The sequence below is a fragment of the Amblyomma americanum genome, chromosome 3 (assembly GCF_052857255.1).
Source record: "Amblyomma americanum isolate KBUSLIRL-KWMA chromosome 3, ASM5285725v1, whole genome shotgun sequence".
Taxonomy (NCBI): Eukaryota; Metazoa; Arthropoda; class Arachnida; order Ixodida; family Ixodidae; genus Amblyomma; species Amblyomma americanum.
Genome location: NC_135499.1, coordinates 177957615 through 177976270, shown reverse-complemented (window position 1 = coordinate 177976270; position 18656 = coordinate 177957615). Strand labels below are relative to the sequence as shown.

The window sequence follows — 18656 nt, the reverse complement described above, 5'->3', positions numbered from 1 at the left end:
GGCCTGCCGGCGAGCAGGCTCGGTTTACTTCACGTTCGCACAAGAAAAAAAAAAACGAAACAGCCATGCTATCAGAAAGGCCGCATGCCATATTCGAGCAACGACACCATGCCTGCGCAACAGCCGCGCTTTCGGCAACGACGACGCCTGCGGGAGCGCCAGGGCGACGAACTGCGCTGCTTCCCGGCTGCCGTACTCGTAGCTAAGCCTAGCTGGTTTCGCATCGATGCCGCAGCTCAGGGAGCTTTGGAACTAGCCAGCGCAGTAATAAAGGAACTCCTCTAGTCACACCAACCTGTCCGATAATAAAATAAAGTTATGCTCGATTTCCGCGACGGCTTCAGCAGCGGATCTAGCAGACGTCAGGCGAGCCGCACGAAGCAGCAGCAGCAGCAGCAGGCGGCTATAGGATGAAATTTGCTTGTATCGTAGTTATCACTTCAACCAGCACCTTGGCATTGGCCAACGATCCTCAGTAATGATACCTTTTTGGACATCATCTATCCCAGAGCTTGTTATGAACATAAACAAACAGTACTATAGCGAAATCGTGTTCGTGTCTCGTGAATGTTTTTGCTCAGCGACCGATCTCGCGACGACACGGTCGGCAGACCGGTTTTGTCGGCGTCGCGGGCGTCAGAGCATGTCACACTACGAAGACATCTGGTCGTCGGACGAGTTGGTGTCGTTGTCGGCCTAGTGTGACAGCTTGGTCTGCCACAGACAAGGTCGGCCGACAGGGTTGGCCGATCTTTGGTGTCTTTGTCGGGTCGGCGTCGGCGGCGTGTCGGGCTAGTGTGACAGGGCCCTTACAAACCCATAAAAACAAGACAAAAAGGTACTGCGAAAAATGCAGGCACGGGAAAGGCACACCTGCATCACGTGGTTACGTTTGCGGTGACAACACACACAAAAAGACTCCCAGACAGACGTCAGAAAGAAAGTCGGCTGTCGCTAGAAAATAAGCGCAGCATTCAAGAAAGGTATTATTACACGCAAGAGAGTTGCCAAATGGGTGAAGAAGAGGGGGGGGGGGGGGCGGAGAGAAGTTTGGGCGAATTCCCAAAGCGAGAAGATGGAGCGTGTACAAATGAGGCTGCACCGAAACGGAAGCTCCCTCTCCCTTCTCAACCCGCGGCAGCTTTCGGCCCGGCGTCCTTCTCATTATAGGTATGCACACAAGGGCCGCCGCCGCCGCCACCGTGCCCACACACGCGGGCCTCGAGCCTTGCTGGTCCTCCCCCTCCCCCCCCCCCCCCCCCCCCCTATTTTCAACCGCGCGAGCAAAAAGACGGCGATGACAACCCGACGTGTAGTACGCAGCAGCCGTTGCGGAGTGGGAGAAAGTAGAAAAAAGAAAGGTCGTTCACCCCGCGCCACCAACGAAAGCTTATCCACTGCGAGGCTGAGCTGCCCCGGGAGTCGCTAAAAGTGCTCGTCGCCCGACTTCGATGTCGCCTCGAGTCTGCGCCGGCGCCACTGCGGCTGCCACATATCTCGACGCGACCAAGTGATCTACTTTCGTTTCTTCTTGTCTTTACGCCCCACGCCACGGCGCCCGAGAGTAGCATCAAGATGCGCAGCAGCCTCAAACTTTTCCCCAGTCTTCCTCGTTTTATTTTTTTTTTTCTTTTCATTTTCAGCGTACTTTCTAATCGGGCATGTAAGCGAGGGGCCACTGAAAGCTATCCTGTTCATGTCTGCGAGCCAACGAAGTTAACGGCTAACTGGCCGCCGCGGGTGTACTGTCTGCTTGCCTTTTGGAGTCAATTAAATAGCTTTCAGCAAATTGGGTGCGCTCTGCGATGCCACCTCGTCCAACCGTTTGAACAGTAGCGCCTTTAAAAGAAGCTCCTCTCCCTTCTGTGATGTCGGGACAGAGTCAGTGCAATTACCTCAAACGAATAGGGCAGATCTGCACAGGCGACACACATTGCCGCGTGGACCTATACATTTGCTCGTGTATGTTTTATTGGGAGCACTAAGCATTTCCGTTCGAACAGTAGCGTCGACGTCGTGTACGGAGCCATAATGTAGGCACTTGCGTTGCCCGTTCCCAGGCACCGTGTTCCCTCTCTCCTTCTGCATGCAAAAATGTCATGCCACGCCAATATCACGTGCGCAACGTCAGGTCACCGCGTTAAAAATAAACACGATTCCGAATCAAACGTGGCTGCATAACGGACGGCGACGCCCACATAGATAACTTCGCCCAGCCACACACTCGTTTGCGCCTGGAAGGATGGTGAACAAAAATGCTGCCGACTTACTACACGCTAGACTAGTCAACCGTCTCTGATGCGAGGCTAGACAACGCAGCGATTTATACACCTCTATATAGGACGCCGAAGAATGCCGTGGCGCGCGAAGGGCGGCAGGATCAACAAAACTCCCCTCCTCTAAGGACAGCAGCAAACGAGGCTTGGCCCACAAGAGAACGGCTTTGACGGCGGCGCACTCGTCCGTGCACCGACCGGCCACGCACACACCGCGGCCCGTTCAGCAGCGGCTGGTCGCATCGAGCACGCAAGCTTTCTTACGCGGACCCACACGGCAGCAACGAGATCAGCCACGTCCGCGCGAAAGCGCGCCCACTGCCCACAGCCACTCGTTTCTTGCTGTCTTCTTTATTTTTATCTCTTCCAAACCTTACGTGTGTTCGAAGACGGCCACTACAACAACGCGGGATCCTTCATTCCGCGGCCGACTAAGCGCGCGCAACGTCCCGAGTGCACGCTGGCCACAGCGCAGCCATCGTAAACGTCCCCGCTGAAGCGGGCTGAAGAGGGAAAACAAACCGACCGAGTAGCGCGAGGAAGCGCACGCCACCATTTTTCACGAAAGAGAAAGGGCCGCCCCTGTCCCTAAGAAACCCAACTGTGCTCCTTTCCCGCGTCATCAGGCGGCCGCCGCGTGAACTGTGAAGGCGTTATGTCATATCGCATAACGCTCGCCTGTGAAGGAACCGTGCATCATTTCTATATCTTTTTTCCCCCAGAGGAGCACCGCAGCCCGCCGTTATGTTTAAGCGCACACTCGCGGCTGCACGGCCCCGCTGGAAGAACCAAGCACAGCGGAGACACGACAAAAGAGCGCGGGCGCGCGAGTCACGCGAGCGCTGAAAATTGCGCTTCAAGGCGATCGGCGCTGATGCGGCGGTCAGAAGTGAGTCACTCGCAGAGAGCAAGCCCGCGAAGGCAAGACGTTGCGCGCAAAGCCGCCACAGCGAGACGGCGTTGTTGGATCGAGTCATAGTCGAGCAATACAGTGTAAAAGGATTAGTCACACTTTTTTTTATATTATTCCGTGAAGGAGACGGGCTACCCTGGACCTGCAAGGATGCTTCAGGATAAGCCGCGAATGTCTGGTGTAGCTTAGAGCTGCGACACGCGTGCACCAGAGTGTTAGTGGTATCAATGCACGGAACAGAAACAGCAGAGCCGAACTTAACGTTTCTTTTTACGTCTCAAATGAAGCAATAACCAGAACCTAAATGTCCGCCGCAGCAGATGGTGCAGAACAGAGCGAGCTGCGAACGCAGACGGGTTCTTAGACGATATGTTGGGAGAAACAGAGTATATAGACTTCATTTCAGGGTGCAAATTAAGCGCCCGGAAGACTTTCGCAGCTTGGCGGATAAGGGCCCGCTGGTCGTCCCGGCGGTCCGACTGCAATCACATTTCGCCTATGCCCAAACCGTGCACTTAAAAGAAAAGCGACAGTCACGGTCAGGAACTGGCCTGGGCCCGTAAGTTCGCGTCCAGCAAAATAACTGCGAATATTTGCGGGACAGATTAACTTCGTGAATGTCGGCTGCCAACGCATGACAGAGTGTGCATGTTGTTAGGCCTGTTTATGAAAAGGTCTATAGCATAAGCACGTACGCTCAAGCACACCATGAAGTGTATACAAACGGCAACAAACGAAAAGCCCGTCCGAAGGAAGTACGAAGCAGTTCTCAGACGCTAACACGTCAAATTCTGATACGGCATTCATCCCTTCCCTTACGGCGCGGTTCAGGTGTCCAACGATATATGAGACAGATACTGCGCCATTTCCTTTCCGCAAAAAAACAATTAAAAAAAATAACATGCACATACGGTGTGTGTTCAATATATTTTGCCTCCCGGTCTGTAAGTATTTATGAATTGATAAAAATTAATGATGTTGCAATGGAAAGTTTGAAGCGTCTGCTTTTGAGGAGTAATTCAATTTTCGTCAGAGTCCCCACCGACGTTGATGCACTTCCGCCATAGATGTTTGCTTGCCGTCAAAGAAGAATTGGGCCGGTTGCTGACGACACCAACTACGCACTGCATTGGCGACCTCTTCGTCAGGCGCAAAGCGCATGTCCTCTAGATGATCCTTTTGCTTCGGGATGAGCCATAAGTCACATGGCGCTTGGTCTGGACTACATATAGGTTGATGAGGCGGAAGATCCGAAACTGCATGCCTCTCGAACGCTCCGGAGCGGTCGTTTCCCGACTTGTGCATTGCCAAGCATTTTCATGTTCAATGATCACATTTTTTTAGCGGATGACCTGCGAAATTCTAGAGGCCCGTGTACTGTACGATGCCAATGTTAATTCACGTTAAAGAACCCCAGCGGGTCGAAATTTCCGGAGCCATTCACTACGGCGTCCCTCATAGCCCGACTCACTTTGGGACGTTAGGCTCCCATAAACCATAAACCATCTACGCAGACGTGCACGCAAATTCTTCGGTGTCTGCACGTAGCGTACTTAGTGGACAGTTGCACCACGCTCCACTCATTCGACACAGTGGATACCGATAGGTGGAACATCTTCTGCCGTCAGAAATTTGATTACGAAGCCTTGTTTTAACCGCAACCCATGTAGGCCGCAATTTTGGTTGTGATTGCTTCGATACCAGTGGTGTCATCCGCTAAATGAAAACATCCACCAAACGCGGGAACATCAAACTTTCCTATGATTGCAATATCTCTCACTTTTATCAGTTAATAAATAAGTTACAGACCAGCAGGCAAGATATTTTGAACACACCTCGAACATCACTCCCGTTAATGTTGTGATGCACTATTCTACTGGGCGAAACACGGTCGTATAAGAAAAAAAAAACTGACATTCGAAACCAATAAAAAAAGACCCCCCCCCGGCTTAGTTCGTTAAGATAGATGCGATGTAGGTGCGCTAGCATATTTATTCACTTTGCTTAACTTTGTGTACCTACGTTAATCTTGGTGATTGTGCTGCCGGGGTTAAATTTAGGGTGATCAGTTTTATTGATGAGGAGGAAATGCGAAAGCATGCGTCCTTTCACCTCGCTTAAGTAGAAATGAGGAACACATCAAAGACTTTCGTTATATTCAGGTATTTCGTTATATCCGGGCGTATCGCTATATCTGAGACTTTTGCCTCTCCCACCTCTTCTCTACGAGACCAAAGGGGAGACTTCCGTCTCTATTTTGCCAACTGCGGCAGGCGGCTCTTCCGCTAACCCCCAGACCAGACGGTTTCTATCGAGGTACTTAGTCCCAATGCGAATTCGGTGCGCAAGCACTTCATTGTTCACATGTGCTTCGGACTTTGGATCCAGCGCGTACTGATGTAAGTTGATGAAGACGACGACGTGCAAAGCACAACGCGAGAGGCTTTGAGTTTAGCACGCGGGATGTTCGGCTACGGCGATAGTCAAGAGGTATATACCGCGCCCGAGTCGCATCGCGGAGATGGCGTGGTGGTCTAATGCAGTGCCCAACAAAGCGAATCTGTACGCGCCGCCACAGGTTCTCGAGTCTGTAAAGTGTATTATTTTAGTGTTGTGCTCCGAGGCTTCATCCCCAGATAAGACAGCTCGTTGGCCAGCGAGGCGCTTGATGCTAACGCAATAAAAAGAAAACAAAAGTGTGGGTGGAGACAAGCACGAGTGGGGGCCGTCCTATAACCTGAGCTCCGTCGCGCGTCTGTTTTTAAGCTTTTTTTTGTTCTTGACTTTTTACTCCACTCTTTGCATGCACATTCTGAGAAGGAAACATGCAGCAAAGCAGTGGAAATGGTAAGGAAATACATCTACCAGGTGGACAGATTCGAATTACGAAAGTGAAACAGGCTCGGATAACTAAACTAGGATGGAGTGCATCTTGCAGGTATTCTCAGGTCATGGATAGCTTATCAATACCCCACAAGAGGTAAGAGTATAATAGTTGCATCTGGCAGCAATGACATGTGGAGCAGAAACTTGAAGGCGAATGAAATTTAGGCTTGAAATTAAATTGAGGACAGCGCAGCGAGCTACGGAAATGAAAATGATAGAGGTGTAACGTTAAGATACAAGAAGAAAGCACAGCGGGTCAGGGAACGAACTAGAGTTAATCAAATCAAGAAGGGTTGGGCGTGGACAGAGCATGACATGCCAAGGCAAGAGATAACCGATGGTTTCTTAGCGTAACGGAGGGGATTCAAAGAGAAGGCAAGTGCAGCAGGAGGCGGCTGACGGTCAAGTGGGCGGATGAGATTGGAAGTTTGTGTGTGTGTGTGTGTGTGGGGGGGGGGGGGGGGCTAAAGTGGTTGCAGCTGGCTCAGGAAAGGATTAACTCGGCGGCAATCGGAGAGGCCTCTGTCTTGCAGTGGACGAGTTACGCTGTAGAAGATGATCTGCACGTGGCAGCGAGCAATCCCAGGCCCGTGCCCTCTTTGGTCTTCATTCTTTTACAGCCACTTAACATACTGCTATTATTAATTTATCACCAGCAGTTCTCAGCGGAGTGAAAGCCACTAGCAATTGCCCAGCGTGCGCGTAAGAAGGGCACATTTGTGCAAGGAGGCTGGCCGTGGAATGACTCGTTGCTTCAACTGCACTGTGCACAAGTAGCGAGACGGAGGAGTACATACATAACTTGAGCCGCTTCTGTCATTTTTGTTTCGCCCAATCTTTGCAGTAGCCAGGACCAGCCAGCAGAAGACGCAGCACGGTCGGGAAGCGGCAGTGAGCCTTGCTGGTCGCGTCTATAGGTTGGTTAATTCGGGCCTGACTTCACGGTAACTGGACTTCCGAAGTCGTCTACGGAAGGACAAGGCCAACCTAAACTGCGTGAAAGTGCACCTTTCAGCCAGTGGGGCAATAAATGCTACTATTGCTGCGGCCAATAAATGCTACTATTGCTGCGGCCAATAAATGCTACTATTGCTACGAGTGTTTTCGGTGGTATCAAATAGCAGCCACTTGGACACATAGTGGGACGCCACGCGCAGTCAGAAAATCCGGTCAACTAGCGGAAGTTTTCTATGTGCATCGCTCCACGTCCTAAGACGGTACTGTCGCACACCATCGCTTTGAATTTTCAGCACCTCTTCCAGACTCCTGGTCTTACAAAAACACACGAGGTACCTAAATAACTTCAACGAATCAGCTCTCCTACTCCGCGCAGCAATCAGAGTTTAAAAAAAAAATTCACGGAATTAAGTAAGTATTAGGAATTCCGGTCCGTTCTGAGAAAACCAGTCATTGAGCTTATAAACGGGAAGATGAAGAAAAATGTAGCGCTGCTTCTAAACTGCCCGACACGATAAGTGGCTGGAGTATTCTGTTGGGGGAGCTTTTTTCATGCGTCGGATGTTGACGGGACCAAGGCGACAGTTGCAACAAACCGGAAGTTAGCTCGAATTACGTGAGTCGCTCGGTGCACTCATCCTGCAACCCGTTGCTTTGCTTTCGTCATCACTGGTGAAATGCAATGAAGGCTTGTGAATAGTAAATAACTTGGTAAAACATGGCCGCATTCGCGGCATAATTTTGCAGCCCCACCCCCATCTTTGTTTTTGACACCGAGACCATATTAATATGCGTAGAAACAAAGTGAATGAACGGGAGCGGCGCTATCATTGTAAAGAAGGAAGGACACCATAATAAACGAGACGAACACTGTAGTGGTGCGCTACGCGACATGGAAAAGTTTCGCGAGGAGGAAGCAACGACGAAGAGAAAGTGCGCGAGCATGCGACGTTCGAAAGGAGATCCGGCGGTACAGAAATGCACCAGATTTTGCCCTGTGATAAGTGAGATAAGGAAAGAGGTGTCCGCAATCACAGCCTGTTCTTCCGCAACGCCGATAGTAATTATATGGAACATATCACACTCAGACAGTGCAGTGTCTCCAAGTTCGAAACGAATACATACATTAGTCAAAGGACAAAAAACATGTGCACAACAAAACATGCGCAAAAACAAAAGGACATGTGTGTGCGTGCGGGGAGGCAAGAAGGCTTACTGAAATGCCGAGGTATGGATATTATCACAAAAGCCGACGTGCTCCACAAGAGTGTATTTTAAGCAGTACCAAGTCGTTAAAAGCGCTAGGATCTGGCAGAAACCATCAGAGCTCAGAAACAACCCAAGCCGCACATGGTTGGGCCCGATAACGTTCTCACTCAAAGCCTTCAATTTTCAACAATGCGATAACAATGCAATAAGATAGCGTATATAATTGAATATTTATCGAGGCAGCAAGGTTCAGGCAAAATTAGCTTTTGTTCACAGAAAAGGGGAAAGCCGCTTCTTTATATCGATGCGAAGAGCAGTGCAAACGTAGGAAGACGCGTTCCAGCCCATACAAACAAAGAACAGCTGGGCTCGCCGTGTAATGAAAACCTGCAGCTGCTCTGAACGGGTTAAATGAAACCTGCGGAGCGCGCGACCTCCCATCGCTGTCGCAAAGTGAGCCCGCGCAGAAAGCCCGTAGCGCATACGACCTCAAATCGCTGCATTTTGCTATCGTTCTCGCACAGTACACTACTTGTCGTTGTATATATATTAAAGAAAAAAAAGCCCTCGAACTCCGACAAAGAATAAACATGAAAGTTTTGCGAGACATCATGGCAGGTTACTCAACGTCAGAGGGATGCGGAAAGATGCTAGTTGACCACTACGTAACACAGTAGCGCGAACGTAAAGGGACTCCATCGCTTCGCTGCTGGATGGGAAACGCTATGCAGAGGTGAAACCAAAGGTTCTGTCCGTTTACCGCTGCATCGAGGGAGCAAAGCGCATCTCCCAACAACAAAGTACAGAGCAAACGGAACCAGTGGAGGCTTCAGATCTTATGCGCAGTGCTGCAAGAGCAAGTGGATCAATGAGGCCGCCAGCCGGAGGTAGCGGCGTGACAGGCTGCAGAAGAAAAAGAGGAGAATATGACGAAATGCATTTACCTGGATTTTTTGGGTATCACAATATAGCAGAAGACGGCTCCCACCGCTGCGCTGGCATTTGTAGTAGGCGAAACACGACGAAGCGAACTTCACATGATGCACACGGAGAACACGTAACGAACCACCGACTGCGGCGGCTAGCAACGAAACGTTAAAAGCAGACGAAGACGAAAAAAGGCGCAGGCGATGCCGGCGACACTGTCGGCTCCTGGCGGAACTATATATTCATCCAAAATGTTTTCTGCTGAAGACTTGCAGTATTAAACACAATTTATCTCATCTGCTCCTACTCTTAAAAAGAATGTTATATTTTTGTATCAGTTTTTATTTTTTTAAAGCCGAAAAAGCCTTGCATTTTTTGCCGTGCTTGTGGGGGCGCTTGCTGCGTTACACAAAGCATGTGATCCTTTACGCGGTTTTTGAGCTAACCCTAGAAATGCGGCGGTAGTTCTTGGGTTCAAATATGAATGTGCGGTTATGTCTCGCGTTTCTGAAATTTGTGTAGCGCAAACTTGACGACCCGAGAAGCAGCCGAAAATGGATCGACGTGAAGTTGCCTCGTCTGTGTACTCCCTGAGCAACCTCGCCACGCCGGTAGCTGACAAACAGTCGCGAAGTCGCTTCAGCAGTAGAAGTGCATCGTTTTCGCAGCAACGCCAAGAATTCGCCACCCCTGCGTCCGCTTACAGCGGCACGATCTCGCAGATGAGTAGGAATGCTGGCGCTGTTACGGGAGGCTCCTTTTCAGACTTTACAACGCCAAGCGGTCGGCTCTCCCGGCCTGGCAATGTCAGCGCGAACTTCGAAGCCGCCGACATGACCGCGTTCAGTGCTTCGGCGCTCGCAACGGAGCATCCGGCGGTCGTGGTTATGGTTGAGATCTATTCGGAGTTCATGGAGGCTTACCGTGCTTACAGAGGCAGTCAGGAAGTTCTCACTCTGCTGGAGAAGTACGAGTCTATCTGTGACAAATACTTGGCCAAGGTGAGAAAAGTGACGGAGCGAATGGCCGCTCGCAAAGGTGAACCCGTCTGGAATGAGGCAATGTCTTGCCTAACCTTGCTCACTGAAGAACGCAACACATGGAAGCTAACTGAAGTGCTCCTTCGCGACCGGCTGAAGATGGCAGAGAGCGACGAACGCGACGACGATATGCTTGACGGCACGCGCGAATCCAGCGACAGGGAGCTCGTGGACGCGCTCATGGCGAGGGACGCGTTTGCGCGCCAAGCGCAGCTGGTGGTCGACTGGCTGGAGAGCTGCGCAGCGCAGCAGTACGGCACGGGCGACCGCGAGCGGCTCCAATACTTCTCTGACGGTGGCTGTGCCTGGGAAAATACGCTGCACCACTTGCAGTCGCGTTCCGCCGATAACGCACCGTCGTCTTACGTGCGCGAGTTGGATCCGGACGCGTCGTCGCGGCTGCGCCAAGCGATCCACGACCTGGACAAGGACGACGAGGGCCGCCTCTTCCGCAGTGTCTTCTTCCACGTGCGGGCTGGCCAGCTGCAGCAGGCGCAGAAGCTGGCGGCCGACAACGGCCACCACTGGCTGGCCGCCGCGCTCGAAGGGTGGCGGCCCCACCACGACCCGAACCTCGCTGGCGGCGCCAATGCCGCTTCCACTTTGCCAGCGGAAGGCAACCTCTACAGGGACCTCTGGAAGCGGAACTGCTGGGACGCCGCTTCGAACCCCGCGTGCCCGGCTTACGAGCGCGCCGTCCTCGGTGCTTTGAGCGGCAATGTCCAGGCTGTACTGCCCGTCTGCAACACCTGGGAGGATCAGCTGTGGGCGCGCATGCGCGGTCTGGTGGATGTGTGCGTAGAGCAGGAGCTTCGCACGGCTACGCAGCAAGCCAGAAGCCTCGAGCCTCTGCCCACGGGATACCCCAGCAACCGAGGCTCCTTCGAGGCTGTCTTCGGGGAGCTGCAAGCTTCAGCAAGCACGGAAGCTTACCGCGGCCTCGCCATAACGCACATCTTACAGCGGTGTGTAGTGCTGGATGATGCCATCTCCATGGTTGAAGAGATGCACCAGTGGACAGCTGGTTATGCCACACAGCCGCCACTGCAAACCATGCGATTTTTGGCTCATGTGGTGCTCCTCTTGCGGCAGGTTGGCTGCCATACCAGTGCAGAGGCAGGTAATGCCATTCTTCGAGCCTATGTCGACCTGCTCATTGAAGAGGGTCATGTTCCTCTGGTTGCCACTTACGCAGCTGCGCTCCCCCCGGCTGACCAGGTCAGCAGGTACACGCGCCTTTTGCGTGGCCTGCAAACTAAGGACCCTGAAGAGCAAGAGCTGTGCCTGCAACTCGCTCGGTCAGCGGGACTTGATGTTGCCGTCATAACTCGAACTTTGGTTGAGCAGGTGCGTGTTTCCGGAGGCGAACCCGTAGAGCTTCATGCTGCTCCAACTGTGCCTTCTTTGGAAACCACGGCCGAAGATCGAGAAAAGGTAGCATCACTGGAGTGGCTCCTCTTCGACACATCTACAAGGGGCGAGGCCATCAAACAAGCTAACGCACTCATGCGTGGTTTTGTGTGCTTAGGCAAGATTGGTGCCGCTCGTGAGACATACCGCAAACTGCCCAGTGACTCTGTAAAGGTAGCAGTAGATCATTGGCGTCGTTCCGCAGGGCATGATGGAGAGCTTTCAGCTGAGGATGAGAATGCAGTGCGAGAGTTCCTTTGCTTTGAAACTCTCCTGAACGTGCATATGAGTTTCCAAGAGTGGTTCAACCAGTTCCACCGGAGGAAGCCCACACCTCCTGAAGAACTTGCACCGGATGCTCGTTTCCCAGAAAAGGTGGCCCACCAGCACCAGCTGAAAGGCTACACAGTGGAGCTGGAACAATGGAAGCAGATGGTGTCAAATCTGGCTCGAGAGGTGAAGAGAGATGTTTTTGACGTTCTACTCTTCATTGATGGTGGCTGGATGGCAGATCAAAGGAAGACTGCCACCAGTGATGCCTCATCACCACGAGGCCGTCAGATGTCAGCACTACGCAGGCTGTGCATTCCGCAGCTAACGTTTCTCGTCATGGAAACACTGGAAAAGTCTGGTCTAGCCGCGGATGTTGCTGAAGTGGTGGCTACTGTTGCATCAGAGAAGCAGGAGTTGTATAAGGAGTTTGGAAGGGAGGAACTAAGAACACTTTTGCAGAAAAGCAGAACAGCTTCAAAGGTTCTTCTGTACGAAGGAACTGATCCTTTTGGATTTGAACTTCAGTAATAGCTCTGTACGAATGACCTGCTCCTTTTGGGTTTGCGCTTCAATAATAGTCTTATCTCCATTTGTGTGTGCTGGGACTTGGTGAGAAAAGGGACAACTTTATCATGAGAGGTTTATCAGTGAATGAAATGGGATGAAACTGTCTTCTTTCCTAGCATTGTCACCTGTGACATTGCCACTGCCATACACATTTTGTAAAATCACATCTAGTTGTTCGTTTTGTGGCCTACTGCGCTGCCTTTCTTTGTCTTCAGTGCAGCACTTCTGTGGATATATTATCGAAACAGGCCTTTGCTTTTGTTGTTGGAGTAATTTTGGGCTGGCGGTACTACTGCAATACTGCATTACTTTATTTGATTACTTGCATTGTTATCTGTTTCTCAACAATTATAAGTTTTACTTAAATTTCTATGCCTTCATACTGCTTCACAAAGTTGCTAATCACAGCTTGTACAGGATTGATTGCAGATGTGTTTTTAATCTGTTTATAAAGTTTGAAAATTATCATCATATAAATCTTCCATTGCACACAAACATAATAAAAAAACTGAACCAACCTTTTCCAAAACTGCTGCTCCTCATTCATGTCTTGGCTACATGAAGTGTCCTCAGAGCCATGCATACATGACATCATGAGCGCTGTGGGGGGTTAACCTTGCATGGCTTCCCGGTGCAAGCCAGAGCTGGTGGCAACAAGCGCATTCTCACTGTGGTTCTCATTCATCAACACAGGAGCTCACATGAAGCTGTTGGAACGTGTCATAGTGGCATTTAATGTGCCAAAGGGCAGCATGTTCCAGTCTATCTTCAGCACGAAGAAATGAGTGCAGACAATGTGCATTTACATTTTACTACAAATGGACTGCCACAGCCTCTGCCGCTGTTGCGGATATCGACCCTTGGCATAGATTATGGGGGTAAGTGTCGTGGGGTAGTCAGAATTGTGTTGCATGACGAAAGCCATATATGTCATAATGAATACCTCTTTCCATTCCCTTGTCTGCTGAGATGCCTTCAACTTTTCAGTTCATTACCAAAATGGCTGAAAAGCTGTCAAACCCGAAAGACGACTACACTGTAGATGACTACATATAACTTTTGTTCTTGACAAGAATCTATTGTATGGACCTTTCTGGCCATGTTTGTTTGGCAGCAAAATAATCGGAGGGGGGACACTTCAGCTCCGCCTTAAAGGGGCTTTGAGACACCCTCTAAAGAGAGCACATCAACTTGTTCAATCACTGGATTGTGTTGTCATGAACACCTGAGCCAAGTAATACACTTCTACACGTAACAGAGGACCCACAGTCACATGCGGAAGTTAGCGAGCTCTTTTCGGTGACTTTTTAATGCTCGCACCTGCGTATACCAGTTCAGAGATGGCTGTTGGTTAAATTCTTTCAGACGGGCAGCTAGGATTGCCGCGGCCAGTAAGGCACGTAGCTCCGGTGGGTCGGGAAGCTCCGCTCCCAACAGTAGGCTGACGAGAGGAAAGGGAAAGGCGTGAAGATGCTGAAATTGAAATTTTGACTACAGATTACTGAGCATCTACAAATTGCATGAAAAAAATTCTTGCTGGGCAATATTAGTGAAGTGGCGCCCTTTAACGTCCCAGGCATACCGCAATTTTATTAGGGCCCCTTTCATAGCCCCTTTGAGGGCATGATGCGATAGTGTTACTGGGGTGATGCACATAGGTGCAGAATTGGTCATTCACGACTTTACATTTATAGATCTGTGGGACTCTTCACACCACAGTGGTGCTAGCGGTTAAGCGATGCGCCACTGCCCTGCGATGGCAGGTGCTGCCACCGGTAAAGATTGTGCGACCCATGTTGCTCTTGCTAAGCAACATCTCGCGACCAATCATTAATTTAACTGTTACCTGCCACGCTGGTCAGCTTGCTCACAATCTGATGGGCAGATTGTGATGATGCCACAAAGTCATGTGGCCTAGGTTGCTTATCCGGGGATTTTTCGCGCTCGACGCCGACGGTGCCTGATTTTTTGCAGAGCGGGACCCTTAATGCTATCGTGTCAAAAAAACAAAACATTTATTGCTATGAAATTTCAATTTAAAATGGAAAGCTTTTCCCAGCACTGTGTTAAAACTCCTGAAGTCAAGACTGAAAGGGACTCTGTGATCGTCATTTGGAATTGAATGACAGTGTTTCCTAACTTCGGGGACCTATGTACAAAAATTGGTCTTGACGTCACCATAGTTGTCCTATGAAAAAAACCAGGGGCGGCAATATCTATATTTCAATTTTTGGCCTTTTGTAGTGTATAAAAGCTCAGTACAGGCCAGCTTCACTTTGTCCTTGGCGCCCCTTTACGGGAAGGTATGTCTTCAACAGCTGCAATGACGCATTTCTTATCTGCTAAGTTCTATGGATAGATACTCCTGCACAGAATTTTATGCACTCATTCTTGTCATCTAAATTTGTGCAGTCTTTTGCCCACAACTGCAGCACTCAGTTGGCTCGTGGTTAGGTATGTGTAATCAGCTGTAGCACTCTGAAGAGAGTACTTTGCCCCATGTGGTCCAGGGGGGGCTAGGAGTAGGTGCAGGGAGTGGTACATTGAAGAAGTCTCGCATGTTGCACCTTAAAGGGAGACTCTGGCCGAAAGGAAGTTAGCCGATATCTACCTATTGTGGTGTTCTAATGACACAAGACACTACTTTACCGCAGCGGTGGCCAAGTGGTTGAGCATCCGCCTCGCATGCGGGAGGTGCGGGGTTCGATCCCCAGTGCCGCCGGGTACCCACCGGTGATACAATGGGTACAAGCTTTCCCCTGGTCTGGTGCTCGGCTAATTTACGGCGAAATGCTTGGAAAACGGGTCTTTGACCCCACCTTGAGAAAAAGAAAAATACCTTGTGTCATGGCGCTCTTTGGCCTTAGATGCCTTTGCGCCATAAAAATCCATAATCATCAACAAGACACTACTTTTACTGAATATAAGCTAGAAAAGCTAAAAAATGCAATACAGTTATTGTCATCATTCATTTTTCGAAAGAACTGTGGTGCATCAAGACATTTTTACACGGATCCCTGAGGCTAGTCTATACAGCCATTCACTTCCATATGGTGGCCATGGGGTACTCGGTCTTGAAAGCACCGTTTTGAACTGAGTGGTGGGAAAATTTTAAAACACAATTTTCTTGGCAACAAATGCGCTTTTGTAGTCGCACATGCATGAACATGGCCAGATGGAGCCATGGAGTCAATTTTTACTAAGAACAAAAGTTGGAGTTGTCCTCACAGCACCTTTAAATGCGTAACTGCTGCAGATTTATTCACCACAGCCAGATGGCACAGTGCAACTTTTTCTTTCCTTATTGACTGCACACTTAAGCATATTTTCTTGCCAGCAGGAAGTGAAGCAAGATAGCTGATGCATGCCACCAGTCATCACATCCCTGAACAGGATGGGTTGGCACAAAAATAAATTCAACAAGAAACTGGTGCTCAGGGCTGCATTCTAAACATGAAAATCAGTGTTCCAACTTTTTCCAGTGCATACTGAGGGAGAAGTTTTATTATTCTTGTTGTCAAAGGAAATTTACAAATCTCGGATACTGCTGCTTGCTGGGAGGCATAAAAATTCCAGGCGGCGAAGTGCAATTAAAGTAAGCCTTGAGAAACATTTCTTTTCACCGGTAATGTTGCAGATTGTGTGCTCGCGAAACTACAGATTGTTTATTGATCTTATCCGGCATGCCTTGGCTTTTTGTAATGCTTATGAAAAGCTTCAGGAAAGGGAAAATTAAAAAAAAAATGCAAATTATGGTGTTTAGCACCCAATGAGGGACACCATACGGGAGGGCTCCAGGTTATTTTGAACCACCTGAAGTTCTTTAACTTATGCTGACATTGCATGGCACATGGGAATTTCTGTATTTCTCCTCCACTGAATGAGGCCACCATGGCTGGGATCAAAAGCGCGACTAAGCGATCAGCAGCTAAATGCCAAAGCCACTGAGCCAGCATGACGCGTTAAAAAGGGCAAAGGTTCCAAGTAGTGATTGAACACGATCATGAGGTTGGTTGGGGGGTCACACCGGGGTGAAAACACTAAACTGGGTCCTGTATTTCAAGCGGTACTGGACTTAGACATCATGCATTTAAAAAATAGGCAGTGTGTCGCAATATATGTGTACAAGGCAGGTTGAGGTAACAAAGAAGGACTTGGTGGGTGTGTGACTGCTGTCCATTACTTTAACGGTATGTTTATCAGAGGTTGATAGTTGTGTGATGCAATCTTGCCAGAGCAGCAAAAAGACTTCTGCAAGGAGCATTGTTATGCCTGCATATTTGTTCATATTTAGTTTCATACACTATATTCTTTGAGAGCTAGAGGCTTTGTGGTAATGATGTGCTCAGTTGCTTACTGAAGATCCAGCATGACCTCTGGCCAAAAAAAATGTTGGGCTATGATAAAGCATGCTCACAATGTTCTGGTGACAAGGCAAACTCTAGAACAGCAGGAAATAAGGTTAACATTTATTGTACCAAATAATATTTTGGCACTGGAGGTTGCTAGCAACTAAAACATTTACTGTCGTTCCTCATTAATATGACCCAAATTAATATGGAGGATTTGAATTATGAACTATTTTCCTGGGGACCAAACTTTTTTAATGCATTTCCGCCTCGTTACTATGGAAACTTGCTGTCCGGACAACGGACAGGGTAGAAATGCACAGAGCCTGCTTGGACCCAATTATTTTTGTTGAGTTAATATGGACAGTCATGACAACAAACCTCGTCTGCCCTGACCAGACATTTCGTTTCTTGTCTTTTTGAGTGCAGGACATCAGTGAGAGGCACTGCGAAGGCCAAATGCCTGAGTAAGAGCCTATTCATTTTGTGGTTTCACGCTTTATACTGCTAACATGACCGGATGACGCGCATTACGCTCTGTCGTATTGCATAAAGGCTGTCAAAAATATGCTCTCTGCAGCTTGTGCTACTCTGAGGGATGACTCAGTACAGATATGTTCTAGCACTGCACGGGGTGTGGAAAATCATAGCAGAAGATCCGCCATCAGGCCATATGAGCCGCCATCATGCGTCTCGTGGGCCACGACGTGCTCCACACTCCACCACATTATCAAAAGATAATGACAAGTAGGATAATGCACTTGGAGCTCCTAAGGAAAGTGTAATTTCCACTTAACTGATGGCCGGTATGCACGGATCCATACCTTAATCGTAAAGTATTTTTGCTTAAGAGTTTTTGCATTTATTCTTCATGATTCATTAATATGGATGGCTCGCTTTGTGCATTGTTTTGCTCAGGAACCATATTGTCCATTATAAGAGGGCACGACTATACTTCCCATAGAAGCAAGACAAGCATTTTCACTGCATTCACTATGTTGCACATAAGTATGAAGTTTACTTGATTTACATGTAGGCGACATAATTTGGTTTTGCATAATCACCAGCGAAAATCGATAACATATTTCATATCTGGACAAATCCTGCAGTTTATTTACATCATCAAGGGCTGCAAACAGGCATATGTGCTGCATATACAGAACTTTCAAGTCATTTCAGTGCTTGCATGTAATATTAAGCATTTCATAAAAGTACTTTTTTGCATATGCTGCAATTTTAACTTTAAATGAACCAAATGATAGAATGCTGTGCGAGAGCAATGAGCCCTCTTTGTCTTTTTTTGCCGTGCACATGTTGGACAAGAAAAATAAAGAAAAGTAGGTATTGTCATTATCGCAGACTGTACAGAACATTCTTATTCTTTGCTTGGTCTTCTGCTAATTTTGAAGTGCTCACTTTATTGCAGCTGGCACATAAATGTCTGAAAAATCTGTCACAATCATGTTAATGTGCAACCTTTAGAATGAATTATGCCTTAAAGTCTGACTGCCAAGCAGATTAATATGTTGCCTGTGGGCTCTCACTGCAGATAATGGCAGTGCCTTGCAACTCTTCTTCAAGAGTGCTTTGAGCAGTTCTGTGCTCGCTGCTGCATGTGGTGCAACAAGGTGCTAGCGTCCAAATTTTGGGGCAGTTGCCTTCATAGATTGTCACCTATGGAGTCAACGAAGAGTTCCACTGCTGACATGAATATAAAGCTCTGTCGTTTAAAACACCATTCCTCACATGTAACGGGCATGCTGCACAACTGCTAGCAATGGAAGCCACCTCAATTTACGACTCTTGAAGCTCATGCCTGCAGACTTAGTGAAAGGCAAGGCTGCAAAGC

General features: G+C 48.9%; 2 protein-coding genes across 2 annotated transcripts in view; one reads left to right on the top strand and one right to left on the bottom strand.

The window, feature by feature from the left end:
- The window catches only part of LOC144125517 (transmembrane protein 198), a 94003-nt gene extending 84656 nt beyond the window's left edge, over window positions 1–9347 (bottom strand). The window contains exon 1 of the mRNA XM_077658982.1: window positions 9186–9347. The gene's annotated coding sequence lies outside the window, so the exon portion shown is untranslated. The remainder of the gene's footprint in view (window positions 1–9185) is intronic.
- A 237-nt stretch (window positions 9348–9584) lies between these two features.
- On the top strand, window positions 9585–12983 carry Nup107 (nuclear pore complex protein Nup107). Its single transcript, XM_077658981.1, has one exon. It carries the CDS (start codon window positions 9723–9725, stop codon window positions 12417–12419), a length of 2697 nt encoding a protein of 898 aa, XP_077515107.1. The 5' UTR covers window positions 9585–9722; the 3' UTR covers window positions 12420–12983.
- The last annotated feature ends 5673 nt before the right edge of the window (window positions 12984–18656 follow it).